The sequence below is a fragment of the Oryzias latipes genome, chromosome 24 (genome assembly GCF_002234675.1).
Source record: "Oryzias latipes chromosome 24, ASM223467v1".
Taxonomy (NCBI): Eukaryota; Metazoa; Chordata; class Actinopteri; order Beloniformes; family Adrianichthyidae; genus Oryzias; species Oryzias latipes.
The window spans coordinates 16782826-16801492 of NC_019882.2; the positions used below are offsets into that span (position 1 = coordinate 16782826).

The 18667-nt window shown below is 39.2% G+C and overlaps 1 protein-coding gene across 9 annotated transcripts; it reads left to right on the forward strand.

Moving 5' to 3' along the window:
- Nucleotides 1-1787: 1787 nt before the first annotated feature.
- Nucleotides 1788-17894, forward strand: snx9 (sorting nexin 9). Of its 9 annotated transcripts, XM_011491931.3 has the most exons (21): nt 1788-1889; nt 1997-2139; nt 3674-3760; nt 4366-4440; nt 6137-6262; nt 7594-7671; nt 8315-8477; nt 8785-8814; nt 10466-10598; nt 10712-10799; nt 10954-11079; nt 11247-11364; nt 11445-11575; nt 12390-12493; nt 12574-12677; nt 12843-12920; nt 13028-13104; nt 15575-15664; nt 16456-16570; nt 16645-16736; nt 16813-17894. In XM_011491931.3, exons 2-21 carry the CDS (start codon nt 2128-2130, stop codon nt 16858-16860), a joined length of 1875 nt encoding a protein of 624 aa, XP_011490233.1. In that variant the 5' UTR covers nt 1788-1889; nt 1997-2127; the 3' UTR covers nt 16861-17894. The 9 variants fall into 9 exon arrangements, with proteins under 9 accessions (XP_011490233.1, XP_011490238.1, XP_011490237.1 ...); XM_011491930.3 differs by having other exon boundaries at nt 1815-2139; XM_011491932.3 differs by having other exon boundaries at nt 1815-2139; nt 10715-10799.
- Nucleotides 17895-18667: the final 773 nt, after the last annotated feature.

Genomic DNA, 18667 nt, shown 5'->3' on the forward strand with positions numbered 1-18667 from the left:
AAAAGCTTGTCCATGCATTTAAATGATTAACTACGTGTGCACACAACACATTGTAAATGAGAAAAAGAATCAGCCTTTAGATCCATTTCAGAACTGAGGTTCCTTCAGTGCCAGCAGGATGGGAAAGAAAATATGCAGACATGAGAGGGGGGGCTTCTTCAAACTGAGCACAATGCACGAGGAGTTGCCAAGCACCGACCAGCCTCTCTAGTGCCACACCTGCACTGCCAGATGAATCCAGGTGATACTAGAACAAATGCTTAGACGTACAACGTTTATCAGGACAGACAATACCACCAAAACAAACAAAGCAAAAAAAGAAGTTATGTTTTTTTGTCTTTCTGACAGAACGTTTTAAAAAATATCTCCAAAGAACTCTTTTCAGGTAGACAAGATGATTTCACACCAAAGTTCAGAGTGAGAACAGTCCCTGACAGCTCCATTCTCAGCTGTTGTCAGTCGGTCCACAGAAAAGCTGCTGCTGAGTTCAGATATTTCACATCTGAGCAGCAGGTAAAGAGGAAGAAGACCTTAAAGTCCCAATGTATCCCTTATTGGCCTCTTTACTTGTTACCTTCTCATTTATTAAACACCACATGAGCCAAAACAATCGGATTATTGGAGGAATGTTATTCTTGTGGTTGCCCTCTTACTACTGCTTTTATTTTCTTATTGTTTTGTGAGTTCTTTACAAGTTAATAGAAAAACAGAAACACAGATTTACGTCTTTTAATAAAAAAATGTTGCAAATGTTCTACATTTTTCTTTTTCTTTTTTAACTAAAGACATATTTAAGCAAGGTTGACTACTTTTATGTTTTTATTAAGTATTAGCTAATTATTTTGAGGTAAAAAATTGTTTGTTTGGTTAAATGCAGCAGGTGATGATTGTGGATCTTGTAATAGCACATTATGCACAGCAGGGGGCGGTGCTAGCATGAAAAATCTGCTGTTCAGAAGGTTTTCCCATGTGTTGTAAATCAATCTTGTTTTACAAAATGTGAACATTGCTGCTGTATCAAAATCCTTCTCAAAGTCATAGATGGTATGGTCTCTTTTTCCACGTTTACAAACATCTGATTGTTACAATTGGACTAAAGACCAAAAGTGTAATCATGGTGCAGCATCTGCATCTGGAATTTCAGATAGAAAATGTGCATATTAATTTTGCTGACTGCAAACTACATAGTCACAGAATTGCTGACTTTTTTATAGGCCAGTATGAATATATATGTAGAGTTCATTTAGTCATGCAACTGACTGAATAAAAAAAAAGAATTTAATAATAATAATAATAATAATAATAATAATAATAATAATAATAATAATCCTATTTCTTTTTGGGGGGTGTTTAGAATAGTTAATTTTTTTCTTGTTTTCTTCTTGTTCTTTATGACATAGATAGACTGTTTACATTCTCATATTTTAAATTTCAATATGCTGAAATGTGTTGGCTTTTTTATTTGCCAGTAGTATAATTGGAGAAAACAATAGTTAACTGTAAAAAAAATCAATCACATTTTAATGATTTTGTTTGTTTGTGGAAAATACAAAAAAAATTAAGCTAAAAAAAAGTGAAATAATTTGTTTCTCGCCACACCAGTACTTTTTAAATTTTAATAATAAATTGCCTCATTTATTTCCACTTTGGGTGCTAATCTATAACAAGTTATGTTTTATTTTTCATTGTTAAAAATGTTTTGAGTGTCAAAATACTTTTATTGTGAACATGATGTCGCGCCTAATTGCCGTAAAGCGTAATTTTGTAGTTTTGGGAGCAGATCGGACCTCTGCGTGAGACCTGAACCCCTCTTCCGGTTTTGCTCCGTCACAGTCACAGGTCATTCCTTCCTCCGCGCTGTCAGCAGCTGAATACGCCTTTCAAATTCGGTACTCATTTTAAGTAGTACTGTCACTTCTCTCACACACTTTTATATTTATTTCTTTTTTAAAGTTTTTAATCTGACGTTATTGTGTGCTGTGGGACGTATGTCCAGCGGGACGTTCGCTCGTTGTGTTTTTTACGCCTTCAGTTGGGAAAAAAACAGCGGGGAAGAAATGTCCGGCTGAGGAGCAGTCTTGAAAACTACTCGGGCTGTTGTGGGAATGACTGATCAATGCTGTCACTATGGCATTTAAGGTAGGTCCGTCAACTTTAATGGACTTTTTTTAAGACCTTGCTTTCTAAATGTGTCATTTAGGTTTTCTTTTTGCTGCCATTAGTTGGCACAACACCGACGGCTCGTAACGTCAGAAGTTGTAGTTTTCGTAGTTCTTGCTTCACACGGTTCATTTCGCTCAAAAGGCCCTCCTTTTGAACCGTAAAGGAGAGGGGTCACGGCTGTTTGTGGTAAAAGTATTTGGGTAAAATATAAAGCCACTTTGTGGGTTAAATGTGGAAAATATTCCTCATAAAAAAGGTATCTTGTGACATTTTACTACCTCCCCACTACGGGTCACAGCTTTCCCTGTGGAATTCTGGGTAGTGTAGTCGACATGCTGTAGTGTCTGAAAATGGCTCTGTCAGCTTCGCTAGTTTGTAAAATAACAACTCTACCCGAACGGGTTAACAGTTTTATTTAGACTTCTGTAATGTTTATCTTTCTGCAAACTTTAGTTTCTTAAGAAGTTTGGAAAAACGATCGTCTTAATTATTATCAAGTAATTTATGTCAAAATAATAAGAATAACAATAAGTGTCCAATTGCGCAACTTTGGGTGTAATCTTTTTTTTTTCAACATGCAGATGAGAAAACAACAGGGTAAAATGAATGAAACTTGCAGTTAAACCAGAATATTTCCTTATTATATCATATTTTAAATCCCACAACCTCCTATTTCTTCTTAAAAAATGTCCACAATTGCTACATTTCACTTAAAGTTTTGATTAACAGCTTTTGCATATTATTTCTATGCAGGCTATTAGTATTTCCATAATATATTAACCATACTTTGCCAGGTAAAGTAATTACAGCTTCTGTAAATAACTACCTTTATTATTTACTGAAACAGAATGTTTACGAACTTCTTACACTAGTTTCAAAACTTTAGAGCCATAACAGGTAATGGTTTTTCCTATTTTAGGTATCTAAATTCTGCATTAGAAATATCTGAAATGAGAAGAGAAATATCAGCTTACTTATTAGTCTTCTTTAGAAAGAAGTACTTACACGTGTGTGCATCCATATGTTCTGTCAGGGGGGTTAAAGTTTTGCGGATAACTAAATTACTATTTTTCTGAATGATAAAATATTTTTTAAAGTTCTTTGTATAAAGTACATGTATGTTTTTCATGCTCTTCACAGAAAAATAGAGTCAGCAAATATTTTTGAGAGTTCCAGTAACACTCGTCTGTCCCTTTACCTATAGCAGGTGGTATAATCATAAAAAAATGTGAATTAACTCAGTTTGTTTAGACGATTTTGGCATGCCTTTATTGCACACCCACATTTGCACAAGCTAAAAATGTTCCGTTTTTCCTCGTCTTTGGTTAGATCTTCTTTCAGTGCAGCCTAAACAGAAGAACGAGTCTGGCTTGTTGCACCGTGCCCTTATTTCTCCTAACAACAGTTGGGTGATCACAGAGGTCACTGTTTTGTTCTTTGATGTGTTTTTTTCTGAGAAACTTTATCCAAGAACTGCCTAGTCAACCTGACTTCTCCTTTTTAACGGCAGGCACAGGTTTTATACGATTTCACAGCGGAGCCTGGAAACGTTGAGCTGACAGTGAAGGAGGGCGAGACGATCACCGTCACAAACGCGGTAAAGTCTAATGACCTGACGTCTCTTTCTGTCTTTCACCACATGTAGGTATATATTTTTACAAGACATCCCAATTACAAACAACGCTCTGGTTAAACATTTACACAGACTACATCCTCTGTGGAACATGGTGAATACGCCTCAACAAACACGTGTGATGTCATTCTATGTTTACGAATACTTTCCTTTAGTGTGGTTACTGAAACCAAAACAGAGACTAAACAACACGACTGTCATTTTAATTTGAAAATGGTCTCATAAATGTCGGAAACAAAGGCTGAGCAAACATGATGTCACCCCTGTCGGTTATCAGCAGTTCAAAGATCACTGGCGGTTGACCCACATAGTTTTCTAAGCTGCTTCCATTTACTCGCTCCAAAATGTATCAGGAAAGCAGGATTTTTTTTTTTTACATCTAAGTCAACAGTCTGAGGAGCAACAAACCCACATTGATTATTTCACTAGCTCCATGTACAACGCCAACTCTTTTATGCTTGAAAGAATAAAAGTCAGATGTAGTTGTACAAACTTTCCTCTGTTCCCGCCTTTCCCAGTTCCCTTCCTGCATGTTTCAGGAAGTTCATGCTTGTGTTTTCATGTTTCAGAATATTGGAGGCGGCTGGATTGAAGCTCAGAACTCCAGGGGGGAAACTGGATTGGTGCCCGAGGATTACATTGAGGTAAATCTGACAGTGTAGTAATGTCTGTTTAGGATATTTGACTCGTTCTATAGAAATGATCCTCTTCCTTCCCAGTTTGCACCTAATATGCCAGGTTGTCAAACTTTTATATTTAAATTGATTTATAAACACACTGAGATGCATCATTTAATACTTTTTTTTTATTAATGAAATCATATGTTTTAATGAGAAATGATAATTTAGTTTTATCATTGAATGCCATCCATTTAGTCAGGTCCCTCATGACCTTAATAAAAGTTTACTATAGGAACAGCAACCAACACTTTTATATTAATGTAAAGCTTTTGCTGGTAATGTTTTTTTGAGTGTCTTAATTAACGTTTAATTATTATTAACATCATTTTATTGTTGTGGATGAGTAACTCCTCAATCCTGTAACACAAATGATCCCCCCCATGCTAAATCCAATGGTATGATCCATAATTACATATACATCAGGAAGTGCCAGCTCTGAAGTCTTCCACCTTTAGTTTGTGTGACTGGATTTTTCAAACTCAACACGTAACATGGCATGAAGATGGAAAAAACGACTGTTTCAAACCCCTTAACATCAACATTGTTACACATTATTTATTCTTTGTTTGTTTTTTTATCATTTAATGTTTGTTAAAAACATGAATTAAAGCCGAGACTGACAGCCAGGCCTTTTTGACCAACATCAATGTTTCAGTATTCTGAATTGAATGTTATTTTTTTTCCTAAAAATGACCAGCATGCTTTCATGTAGTTAATGCCAATTTTCTGTTTGTAATGATTTAATAAGAACATACTACATCTGGTGAATATGACAATATTCAGAGAGCTTTCACAGTATACTAACAGTGTTGAAAAATTAATGTAGCCACATGTAAAAATAATGATCAGTAATAAAAGTAAACTAATGGAGTAAACTAATGCCTGAAGTGGGAAATGTTTTGTTCTGATAGATAAACAAATGACTTTGAATATATGTAGGTAGAAACATTTTGCTAAAAAATGACAAAATGTTCAAGTCTCATGAAATGACTCCGTCACAGCCGCCCCAACTTTCTGATCGTTATTTTGTTCAGGTCAAGGATATGTGCTATCATAATAAGAGCCTGAACAATCTTTGAACATTCCACATTTATCGGTACCTCGGCGAGTCTCAGTTTTGTCGTGGTAGAGAAGGACACGTCTGCATTCTGGTGCTGTGTCTAGCTTGGAAAAAAAAAGAAACTTCAACAGGATGTTCCTCCTTTGTGGATTTGCTGATCAGGATTGTTTTGTGTGTGTGTGTGTGTATTTGACTTCATCCGAAAACATGACTTCACCATGTGGAGATGATTCACTCGTTAAACATTCAGAAAGAGTCTGGTCTAAAGTGGAGTCTGCAATGTCCACAGTTTAGATTCTGTCTCTTTCATCAGAAACAGAACAGGAAGTGTCTGTTTTTACACCTCATACACACTTTCAACAAATGGGTTTGTTAAGAATGCAGTGTAAGAAATTGTACAGATATAGATTTTTTATCTTCCTACTTTTTAACAATATACACAAAAAAACTGTGGTATTCTACTTTAAAGACAGCCGGGATCTGCTGAGCAGATGTTCACTCTACTGCAGAAATATAAACCATAAAAAATGAATAAATCATTGTGGAATATGTGGAATAGTTGTTTAACTCTGGCTCTTTTCTCTTTGCTTTATCCTGCAGTACAGTAATCAGTTTTCTGGAACAGCAGGAACTGCTGCGCCTCCTGCAAACGTGGGAAATGCTGCAGTCCCTGACCTCTCTTTCTTCGATGAATTTGCACCTACATCAACATCTGCACCAAAACAGGTATCATACTTTAAAGTTAAGCGTCTCCCTTCTGATTAAATGGTTGAAAAAATGTACAGCTTACAACGAAGGTCAGAGCTTCATTCAGTACAGCGTTTCCTCGTTTATCAGGACGGATACATTCTTTAAATAACCAGTGAAAGGTGGAATTCACAGAGCAGGATTCCAGATGTTTTCTCTCTTGTTTAAACTCTCAAAGTTCAAGCCTTCATAGAAAAATAGGTCCAGGATTATAGAATGTTAGGAAAGATCTGATCGCGATAAAGATATATGTAATCTGTCAAGCTGCATGTGCCGAATTCCTGGAGGGGAGACTGCACAGAAAAGATTGATTGACAAGATCACGAGCCAATCAGGACGCAGAAAATACTGCACTGTATTAAAAAAAGAAAGAATGCAAAGCTGTGCTGAAAGAAAACCCCCAAGATCACTAAAGGTGAACTGCGATATAGCGAGGAAACACTGTGCAGAGTAAGAAGCTGTAATAAAATGGAAAATATTTCTCAATAATATTTGCATTGGTAGTTTAGCAAAGTGATATGTTTGGAGATTGCAGTTGTATTGAAGCTGTTTTTCAGTCCTTGACCTGATGGCCTTGTGGCGTCTGCCTGATGGTACGAGTTCAAACAGACTATGTCCCGGTTGTGTTGTGTCTTTTATGGAGCTGTGCCGCTTTCGGTTTAGTTCTTCCTGTGTTTGGAGGGAGCAGCTAATGATCTTCAGTGCAGAGTTGATGGCTCTCCAGGGGGATTTCTTCTGAGCTGCTCTACAGCTGGGGAACCAGACAGACATGCTGTAGGTCAGGAGGCTCCCTACTGAGGAGGACACCAGCAGTTTCTGGGAGACGGAACCCTCAGCAAGCGCAGCCGCTGCTGGGCCCCTTAAAGTTCACAAGCCGAAAGCCTCCTAGGAGATGTTGGCACAATTAGCATCTGTCAGGTTCCAATTAATCTTCTCACAAATTTAGCTGCGATACTATTAAAAAGAGAAAAGCAGAAGTGCATGGCACAGATGAAGAAGCGAGAGCAGCTGCTGCAGAAAATGTTCGCAGAAGTTGCGTCATGTACAAATGCTGCAGAAGTGTGAAAATAAAACTGGAGAAATATGTTTCAGTAGACGGGAATTTTCACCGAAGTGAGTGTGCTGCTGGATAAGCGAGACCGTCTCTTTTATTTATTTATATTTGAGGCAGAAGATGTGTCGTTCCACTTGACCTCTCCATTTCTTTCCTTTGCGCTCGGTCTCCATCCCTTTAACCCGCCCACTGCTCATTATTTACCTGCACTGCCGCCGTCGCTTTGTGATGATGTCACCTCTTTTTCCCTCAAAAGGTAGATGCTGGGGGTTTGAGCCCCCAGCTGGACTCCACTGACACCCCAGTTCCCCCCATTCTTTTGGCCCCCGAGGAGGTAACTGCCACTTCGAGGTGGTGGGCTGATCAAACGCATGACCCAAAGGCTCTCCCACCTCACCTGGTTTTGGTCAAAAAGTCTGTGACCCCCCCCCACACTCTTCACATTGCCTGCAGACAGCATGATCTCACTTTGCACTACTGTCACAAGCAGATTGCAACAATCACCACGCTAAACAATCAACACCAACATTAAAACGATCTATTGACAAATCTAAAGTCATCCCAACAGAACATCAGAGCGTTAAATAATAAATGAAGCTGAATGTTTGTTTAGAATTATACAGTTTGTTACTGTCAAACCTCTAATTCTACAGTAAGCAGCTCATGCCGTTAATCCAGTTTGAACCACCGAAGGAGCACTTTCTCTGTTGCATGTCTGTGTCTGCAGCTCAGCAAGCATGCCTTGTCACCCCACCTAAGCCCATTAGACCGTGAAGCAGCGGCATCCGTGTGTTAGCATGTGCCTCTTATTCTACATGTGCGTTATCTTATTTTTTTCTTCATGTCTTATGCACCACGAAGCAGAATTTCCCCTTTACCGTCAAGCTGATTTATCTCTCTGGATGGCAGCTCTGTGATGGAAAAAGCATCTCACACTCCCCGCCATTATTCTTCAGTTTCCCCTGCGTCTCTTCCAGGCTAGTAACGGCAATGATCCGTGGTCGGTGTGGAATTCAGACCCCTCAAGGGGCTCCAACAATAACTGGGCACCCAGTGCTGAGGGGAACCAGACAGGAAGGAACGCTCCAGAGCCCTGGAGCTCCGGGACACACAGCCACCCTCAGGCTTACCAAGGCCCAGGTACAAACCATCTGCATCCAAAAGCAACAAAGGACAAAAAATGGCATTTACAAAGTCTTTTCTTTGAAACTGTGTTGATTCTTTATTAAATATACAAGTTACAAAGAAAATATGCTGCATAATTCATAATTAAAGAGAAGTGACTTTAACTCACTTTCTCTCCACACTGATACTTTCTAGCATTTATGAAGAACCATAATGCATTGTGGTTTTTATATAAATGAAAAGTGATCAAACTCACTTAGTTAGTTTTAGATTTCTTGAAAGAATAACATTTCCTTTTCCTTTTTTTTCTTTTTTGACAAAGACATCTACCCATACCTTATTGATCACACAGGTATCGGTTTTGTTGCCTGCTGACGCTTTTGTGGTTTTTGTGGCAGTAAATACGTGCTTTTGACTCTGTGAAGTTTTGCTGCAAAGTTGACCTTGTGTTGTCCTGCATGAGTGTGAACTGGGACATTAACAGTGGATTAACTCTGTGTTTATTGGTGGAAATGCAGATTGCATCTTTACTTTTTGTCATTTAAAAGAGAGGGTGCAGCATCAGACCTTTCTGAGAAGCTCTGCTGAAAAGCAGCCTTTAAAGCCACATTATATAATGAAAACAAATATATATCTAAAAGGAAAATTGTTCATTATTGTAACTTGAATGTGACAATATTATCACCTTTTGGAGATAAAAAAACTAATTGGTTTTTATTTTCAGCTCTAAAAAGCAGCAGAGTCCAAGTGTTCATTTGTGTCATAAGTTTGCATTGACAGTATTCCTCCCATTATTGTGAAGGTGAGGGACCAGAGACACCCCTGCCCGTCACCGATCCTTACTCATCAAAAACCCTTCAGAAACATTTCTGATGCTTTGTGAAGCTCTTATTATAGAACACTGGAATATTGCTCACCATAAAGTGTTTTATTTTTATTATTCAGAGCACTAGACTGTACTTTATAACACACATTAGAAGTGTCACTCCGTCACTTTGTTCCTTAAAGCCAGGAGCCTGTGTTTCCTCCTTCATCAGTTAAGTGCGAGACGGCATCTTCTTCCAGAAGAGGCCGGTTTCATTCATATTAAACACCTGCTCCGGATGATAATTTTCGGCGCGATTATGTTCTTCAGCGTTTCAGGATATTTTCCATGCCCCCCCGTAGCTCCTCCTCCGGACGCAGAAGTCTCATACAAGCGTCTGGAGCTTTGAGTATATTCAAATACGTGAAACCACGAAGATTTAAACCCTTGCTGCATGGTTTCATGCAAACACATCACTTTGGATCTTAAAAATGGAGCATTATTGTGGTTTAGCTCCTTTTTTGATCATACAGCATGTCCCTGCAGATTTTAGGCTTTAAAAATGCTACTGGTGGGATGAAGCAAAACCTCGTCAAAATCATTGTTATGGTGCTCACTTCTTCCCATCTTCATAGAGGGTTAGAATAGTTTTCCTGAAAGTCTGAGCTGCGGCTTTAACTTTTTTTTTTTTTAACTGAGAAAAAAATGTCTAATTTTGCGGAAACTTAGCACTTACATTTAAAAATGTACTTTGATCAAGCAAACCCACAACTTTTAAAGAGATGCAACTAGGTCTAAAGTACTACTGCCATTTATTTATTATTTAACATTCATAATTTGAATTTGAAGTTGGGTAAATGTCTGGTTATCAGACTTGCACACAAATATTTCTAATGCATGATGTTGCCTGCAGAGCTGTAGATCTAGAGTCCATGTCTGTGTTTTTGGGCCTTTAACCAGAGCTGCTTTAAATTTGGCATTCAGACATGGAAAGTCATAAGGATTCAAACTTTTTTTAAGTACTTTTGTCTTTATTAAAACTAGAAAAGTTCTTGCCTGATCAAAAACAAACAAACTAGGTTCAAGAAAAGCTTTTTTTGTGACTATCAGAAATATTGTCACGCATGTCGGGAACGATCAGTATCACTTTTACAGATTGAGTAAATTCTGATGGTTCAAAACAAAACTTTGATCTCAGGGGCAGAAGATGATGAGTGGGACGACGAATGGGATGAGATGAAGTCCACCAGCGGTTACTCAGAACCAGGAGAAGGTGGAGCAATTCAGAGGGGTGGAACGCATGCCTCTTCAATGAAAATATCTCTCAACAAGTAGGGGATCAGGCTTTAATGTTTTATAAATTAAACGGTGAAAAGAAAGATCCCCCACTCTGCAAAAGTTGGAGAAACTTAGCAGGACCCGTTGTGTTTTTTAAAATTATGAGCAGGTTTCCAGGGTTCTCCAAATCTGGTCCAGAGCTCTTCCTCCTTTGCAAGCAAGCTGCCAAAGGCAAAGAGAAAATATCCATTTATGTAAGTTATATACCTATTTATAACCTTTTATTTTTTGTTTTTAAAATATAAATAACATACATCATTAGGAAACCTTTTAAGCAGTGCATCTCATCCACTGTGTGACACAGAATGCAGAGTTGCTGGACTGTCATCTTTTGTGTTTCCTGCTCAGTTGGGAGAGGTTGGTCCCGTCTGGTTTTACCCAGAAGCCCAGCTTGACTGTATTGTAGCGGATCCAAAGAAAGGTTCAAAGATGTACGGTCTCAAGAGCTACATTGAGTACCAGATAACACCAAATGTAAGTACAGAGAAGCCTTTCCACGATGTCAGGTGAAGCTGCACACGTCCAAAAGGAGTTAGGCTCTTCTCTAAGCTGAGAAACTGCAAGAAAGCCAAATGGGAAAATGTGTTTTGCTGCTTTTAATACCTTTAGGCAAAGTTTTAATCCCTGATTTTGGTTTGCAGACCACAAACCGGCCGGTTAATCACAGATACAAGCACTTTGATTGGCTCTATGAGAGGCTCCTGGATAAATTTGGCTCTGCCATCCCAATTCCTTCTTTACCAGACAAGCAAGTTACAGGTGAGCTGTGGAATTTCACACACAAAAGTGACTGTAAGTTTCTCTGCTTTGATTTTCTACCGTCTCTTCATGAATTTCAGGCCGTTTTGAGGAGGAGTTCATTAAGATGCGAATGGAGCGGTTGCAGGGTTGGATGACCAGAATGTGCAGACACCCTGTTGTATCCAGCAGTGAAGTGTTTCAGCTCTTCCTGTCCTACAAAGATGAGAAGGTATGATGAAGCAGACCTGTTAAAGTGTGTGCTTCCACCAAAACGCACTCTGAACACAAGCGCTGGCTCTGCTGTGCCTCCGCTTCATAACCATCATAACCACAGGCTGATCAGAACTGCTCCTGTTGATTCTTTTGAATTCAATTATACTAATAAAGCACTTACGGTAAGCTGCACTGAATGGTGCCAAAATAAGCCTGACTAGTTAATAAAAGAATGAAGTCTTGAAATGGCTTTGCTGCAGCAGGCAGATTGATATATTTAACAGGGGTGTAACAATGTATTTTAACAGTGATTTGATTCATATCATAGTTGATATCGGTTCGATTTTAACAATCCGGTTCAATTCAGTTCACTGACCTAAGATCAATCCATCTTTAGCCAAAACTTCAACCAGTGTGACTCAGAGAGAAGTACCTGGTACTGAACAGTGATCGTGATGCTTTCCAGATTCCTTAAGATAAACAAGTGTAAATAAAATATGTACACAAGTAAACAAGGTTTAATGACAAATCCATTCACATTTTACTTTCTTAAAGTTCAGCCCACTTTGTGGTTTTATGGTATAAAAATATGGAAATAAACCTGCTGTACTTCAATCCAAATGGTATTTTCCAAGATCGATTATAGATCAATTTATTTCCTTTTGAATCAGTTTCATATTGATGTAGGTTGATTCGAATAACAACTTGCTACAGACAGACATCTGGTTGGATAAATCAATGCATTGGTTAATCGTTACACCCCTGCTGTTTCAGTTAGCAGTAAGTAAAGCTCCGGAAGAGTGCTGAATGAAATCAATTGTTTGCCACAGGACTGGAAGATGGGGAAGAGAAAAGCAGAAAAGGATGAGACGGTTGGAGTGATGATCTTTACCACAATAGAGGCTGAGGCTCCAGACCTGGATCTTGCAGAGGTGTAAGTCAAGTCAAACCTCGACTCCTTAAAAGGTGAAGAAGCTGCACTGATGTTTACGAGATGCTGATTTGCACTGACAGAGAACAGAAATGTGAGCAGTTCAGCAGGTTTACCAAAGCCATGGATGATGGCGTGAAGGAGATCCTCACAGTGGGAAACGAGCACTGGAAGAGATGTACAGGACGTATGTGCACGATCCTCTGATACAATAATACGTGTTTACACACACATCCCACTTCCTTACTTTGTGCCATAATTACTGTTTCGGTTGGCACTGTGCTTGATATGGTGTCAACTTGGACAGTTCCTTCTCATATTTGTCTATTTAAGAAGTCCCTCTCCTCAACAGCCCTGCCAAAAGAGTACCAGAGAATCGGCAAAGCCTTCCAGAACCTCTCCTCTGTCTTCACCAGCAGCGGGTACCAAGGTACGGACCACCAACGCGCAAGCATTTCTAACTGACATGGAAAGAGCTGAAGCACATGCTATAAAATCTAAGGAATCTTAATGTCATTATTTGTTTTTTTACTGTAGGTGAGGCAACTCTGACCGATGCCATGACGGCAGCAGGGAAGACGTACGAGGAAATCGCTCAGATCGTGGCAGAGCAGGTGGGCTCTGAAGCTTTTGAGCATTTGCCAACTGAATTTTATATATTTTTTTAAGATTCACTTTGGAGCTGCAACAGTTTGTCATCACCGTCAGCAATATTGAAAGTTTATTTTTTTTTATCAATGGGTAGTGTTGGAGAAGCTACTTATGTAGTCACTGCAGAGATGGCAAGCAGGCAAGAGTGGAACTCAAATTTAATGTTTTCTTGCCCATTTTTTTGGTTGCACCATTGGCTGCATATGAGAACTGGAAGAAGGAGTGTGATGTCACATAGAAAATTGCTTACTTTTGGCTCCAAGAAAATAAAGTCAATTTAGTCCCCATTTCTTCTTTTTATGACGACCACCGTCACCAGTCAGGAGTGATCTTGGAAGTCCACACCTCTTCCACTTGAAGAAAAGTGAGCTACATGAAATGTATCAAACCTTTTGAACGTATAACATGGGGACCCACAGGCACTGCATCCTTTCATGGAGGCATCTGATTGGTTAGTTTATAACTTGAATAACTTGCTCTACATAAAAAAAGATGACGTCTATGGCGTTTTGGCTTCTTGGAACCAGCAGGTACTTCCTGTTTGAAACACGTTGGGGGAGGGGTCACTCAGTCCAGTTCTCCTTTACAGTCAATAGGTTGCACACATGCCTGCTACATCTTTGGAACCATCATAAGTTAATAGTGATGGTAATTTACACCGAACCCAAATTTTTGCCATTGTACATCCTGAAGGTTTGTGGTACTTAAACCAGTTAAACTGTTAGCATATCATTGCTAGCATGTTTGCATGATGCTAGCAGGATTTCTGTGTTCTTGCCAACAGTCTGACTGGTGCTTCTGTGAGTTCATGTGAGGAAACATTGTCTTTCCACAGACCAGATGCATTCATATTTATAGACAAATGCATACAAGAGTGTGAGGTGTTACCTTTGCGGAATTATAAATTTGAATAGAAGAAAGTTAGAATACAAAAAAAATGCGAAGAGGCTGCCCCCCTGCTCCTCAATGTTATGCCCATGATCAAAAATCCTCTTTGCCATTCAACAACCTCATTCTTTAGATGAATAAAGCGGATGTGATTTTTTTCTTCTTGTTTGGTTATTTTGAATCATTACACAGGATGTGACCTGCCTGACGTCTGTGGGCTGACGGTCTTTTTTTTAGACTGCAGTGTAATCTGTTAGTGAAAAGAATCTCTACACATCCTGATTACGTTGAGCATTTGTCATCATTTTGCTGATTTAATGACCTTTTGAACCCAGATTTTGCTTTAAAAGGCCTATACCACTAAAATTAAACTTTTAAAGCTTTTAAGATTACTATAATGTTTGTTCTTCACTCAAAACGACTCCAAAGCGATATTTTGATCCAGTTGTGCAATTTCTGAGTATTCCTCTGTAAACTTGTCTCTGAGCTCCAGCCCCTCTCAATCCACGAAAACAAGTGGGTTCTCACATTGTTAGGTAGTCCAATGAGAACCGCCCTTTCCAGGAGGAGTCTTTGCTGCCAGCACCGCCCCCAGCCTAACAGACACACTTTCTCCACTGAGCTAACGGTGATCGGCACAACGCTTTAATTTTAAATATACACAATATGAAGATCCATCTTTGTAAAAGTTTGGATGTTTGTTTTTCGTGGGCGAGACACGTTGCCGAGGCCGACTCTAGGTTGACGTCATGAAATGGGCGACACCCACATAGAGAGGAAGGCGGAGCCTCAGAGTTCAAGTCGTCTTACTGCCGGGTTGGGAAATGAACTAAAAACAACTCATATTTCATGGATATAGTCTACTCTGAAAGACTTAAGAATGTCATGATATAGGGCCTTTAAATACAACTAAAAGCTTAACAAAACAAAATAGAATAAAGCCTTCCTTTGTGGTAATTAAATGAGATAGAAATTGTTTTAAACCGTGCTCAAAGAGTTCATGTCTGTCAATGCTGAGCCGTGGAACTTCATAAAGTTTGATTTTCTTAGAGTCTGATGTTTGTAATATTGACAATTATTGGCGTCTTTGGTTTCTCAGCAGCTTTCAGAGGGATGGTTCATCGGGTAAGCTCGTGCTGCTCTTTGTCATCAGTCCTCTGATAGATCTATTGGCTGCAATTCATGTTAGTGAAAGATGCATTTTAGTGTTGGAGACGCAGTGGTCAGACATGGGGTTACTTGAGAAACCTAAAGACCAAGAAATAGAAGAATAAAAGGGATTTTTTTAAGCTAAATAGCTTTTTATTCTGTTGTTCAAGAACTAGTGTTGTCTCCGTTGCCCAAAGGTTAATCTGAATCTATTCTTCTTGTCACAGTGACGAGTTACTCTCTATGTGCCTCAACTTATCAAGATGATTGTGTTGTTTCCTGATTTGAAGTTAAATTAAGAATTTCCGTTCTTATTTTTACTTTCTTGTTGGAGATTTTGTGTTTCCTTTTCACAATTTCCATTGTCTTGTTTGTGTTTGCTTGCTTCATTTTTAGCCCAAAAAGGATCTGCACTTCCTAATGGAGACCAACAATGAGTATAAGGGTCTTCTCGGATGCTTTCCAGACACTATTGGAGTCCATAAGGTAGATCTTGTTCTGTGTTATTGCAACAACAAAACAATTAATCAAGACTGATACAAGTTTATGACACTTTCTGCTCAAATACTCTTACTTGTCTTTCAAAGATGGGCTGCAGACTTAGGTTTTAAACAGAAACCGCCAATAATCAGCTAAATCTCTGGTTACCGGAAGGATTTAAGACTCACATGAAAGCAGAAAATGTGAAAGATTAAACCAAGATTGTTGGATTAAATGTCAAAGTTGTGTGACTCTGTCATGTTCTCCTAAATTACTCACTGTCAACTAAATTTAAAATGAGAGTTTTGTTGTCAAATCTTGTAATTGTGGTACTTTAAAGCATAACATTTTGCTGCATAACTACAAATGTAAAATAACGGCAAGTTACAACTGACATCAGTGCCAGAGGTAAAGAAATATTAAGAAAAACCTGGGAGTTGTGCCTGCAATTATTGAAAATTAAGTCACTGTGATACTTAAGTGTGACTCAAGCCCTTGTTTCTAGTATCTGTTGGGTATTTTGCATCATTTCTGGGCACAACAACACAAATGTTTAACAGAAATGTCACACAGCAGCCAGTTAAGTGGATTTCAGCGCTCAAGCAGTGAATTTAAAAGAAAATTGTGGGAGGAAACCACATGACAGACTGGAAAAAACTCTTCAGAAGGAGCAAATGTTGTGGTTTTGTTTGCAATTTAACAGAATGAGGTCTGAACTGCACGCTCAAAGAACTGATGGACTCTGGAAGACGCTGGTTTTGCTCTTCAGTTTGATTCTGCCACTATTCTTTCTTCAGGCAGCCATTGACAAAGTGAAGGAGGCTGATAAGCTGGTGAACACCAATAAAATCACTGCTCAGGACAAAGTGACCATGGCTAAACGGGCCAGCACCATGTCTTATGCTTTGCAAGGTATCCAGCTGCCTCAACCTGAGATCCCCTTAGTGAAGTGGATCCTCTCTGACTTTCTTGGGTTTGTGTCACAGCCGAGATGAACCATTTCCATAGCAACCGCATCTACGACTACAACAGGGTCATGCAGCAGTATCTGGAGGAGCAAGTCAAGTTCTACGAGACGGTACAGTATTTTTGGAAAAGTCCTTTCTTTGTGCTTTAAAAAGAGTTAATGAAACCCATTCTCTGAACCCCCCCAGATTGCTGCAAAGCTGAGGCATGCGCACAGTCAGTTCACTACCATGTGAAGGCGCACTACGAGACAGGAAGTTCAAGCAAGTTCGTCATCTGCAACATTTTTGCATAGATGGCATTCTGTGCTCCCCCCTTCTTTAATTTAAACTTCTTCCATCAGCAGTTGCAGCTCCTGGAGCTGGGTTGCAGGATATGACACGTGAATTTCATGAATGCTTTTCTCTGTCCAACATCCACAACGTTTAAAACAGGAAGTTTACACCCTCTGAGTGGCTCCATCCTAAGAAGTGAGCCACAGTTTATCACCACAATAAAGCATTACATCTGACTTTTATCTGGCAACATTTAGCTGTTTTTAACTACGAAAGGAGGGATGTTGGTCAGTACTGGTAACTTTAATCCAAAACCAAAGCCGTCCTTCTGTAGTCGGGGAACAGCCGGAAGTTTGATTCACATAGGAAGCCTTAACTTTATATAAAAGCTTTACTGTATGTGTCTTTGAGCTGCCTCTGTGAACTTGTTGACGTTCACAGAAGCAGAGGTGCCTTTCTCTGACTGAACAGAGTCCATGCGTTTCCTCCGCATGTCCACTGCTGGCAGTGCCTCACCCCCTTTCAGCCCCGCACTTCCTCAAAGGCTAACAGGAAGCTCCACCTTTTTCCTGAGCCAGCCACACGTCCTGCTGATCAGAAAACTGACATTTCAAATTTAGTACAATGTTATGCAACTTTACGTTTTAGGTGACGAATCACAAATGAAGTCCACATTGGAGGGTTTTCTCCTTTGACATGGTTGGTGAATCAGATCTAAGGATTTTCATAATAATCTTCCTATGACCCCCCCCCCCAAAAATTCAAATCTTACTCTTTTTTTATTTTGAGCAGGTTATTTTGAAGACAAAGGTGTAAACAGAGTGGTCACTTATGTATTTTGTCACTTGTGAAGTTTGTTTTTGTGCTGCAGCACCCCGTTTCCAATCAGCCTCTAATCCCCTTTACTTGTTCTGTGTGCTTTTTGACCTGTTAAAGTGCTTCTTATGAATAAGATATTTTATGTATAGAAGTATTTGCTATGGGGGGGGGGGGGGGGGGGGTCACTGACAGAGAAGCTAATTTTGTTTGATTTATTAAACAATGATTTGTATTCACAGGACTGTCGTTTGTGTTGTCATTTTTGTGTGAAGCAGCAACTCCCTCAGACTGAGGCCTTCATTCAGCGGCGCAGGCCTGCTAGATGTGGCTGGGAATGAAAATGAGCCCACAGATCAGCGTTTTAAAGTGCGTTCTGTGCGGTCCTGCAGCCAGAAGTGAAAGAGTCCATTTACCACACACTCTGCAGCTGGATGTGTTCACAGACGAGGACATTTTGTCAAACGGAAAGACCCAGCATTCTCCAGTTGGCTGTTTATCTCCAAACACATGGCGTGTGGTTTCTGCTTCACGGTAGCTGAAAGGTTTCAGTCGACACTTTCACACAACTGTGCACATTCTAATGTCAGATGTATTTCTCAAAATTTACCTACCAACATAAAGATCTTGGAACGTTATTTGAAGTTGAACAGCGGTTACTGGATTCTGCTGACTTAAAGTTTAAAGTAGACTTAAAAATGAAAGAAGCTGGCTTTAAGTTCACTTCCCTTAACCAATGGGAGGCATCTCAGTGAAGTAGTTATTTCATAATAAAGTGAATAAACTTTATCACAGAAAAAAAGATCCTCATGTATAAAGTTGCTGTTTTTTAATTGCAGTTGGAACACAATATGTACATTTTTCATGTGTGCGAAAAATATTTAAATATGTCCGTTTTGAAGAATAGATTTTGCTTTTACAAAAGTCACGTTTCCCAGTCAAATACTTTTTG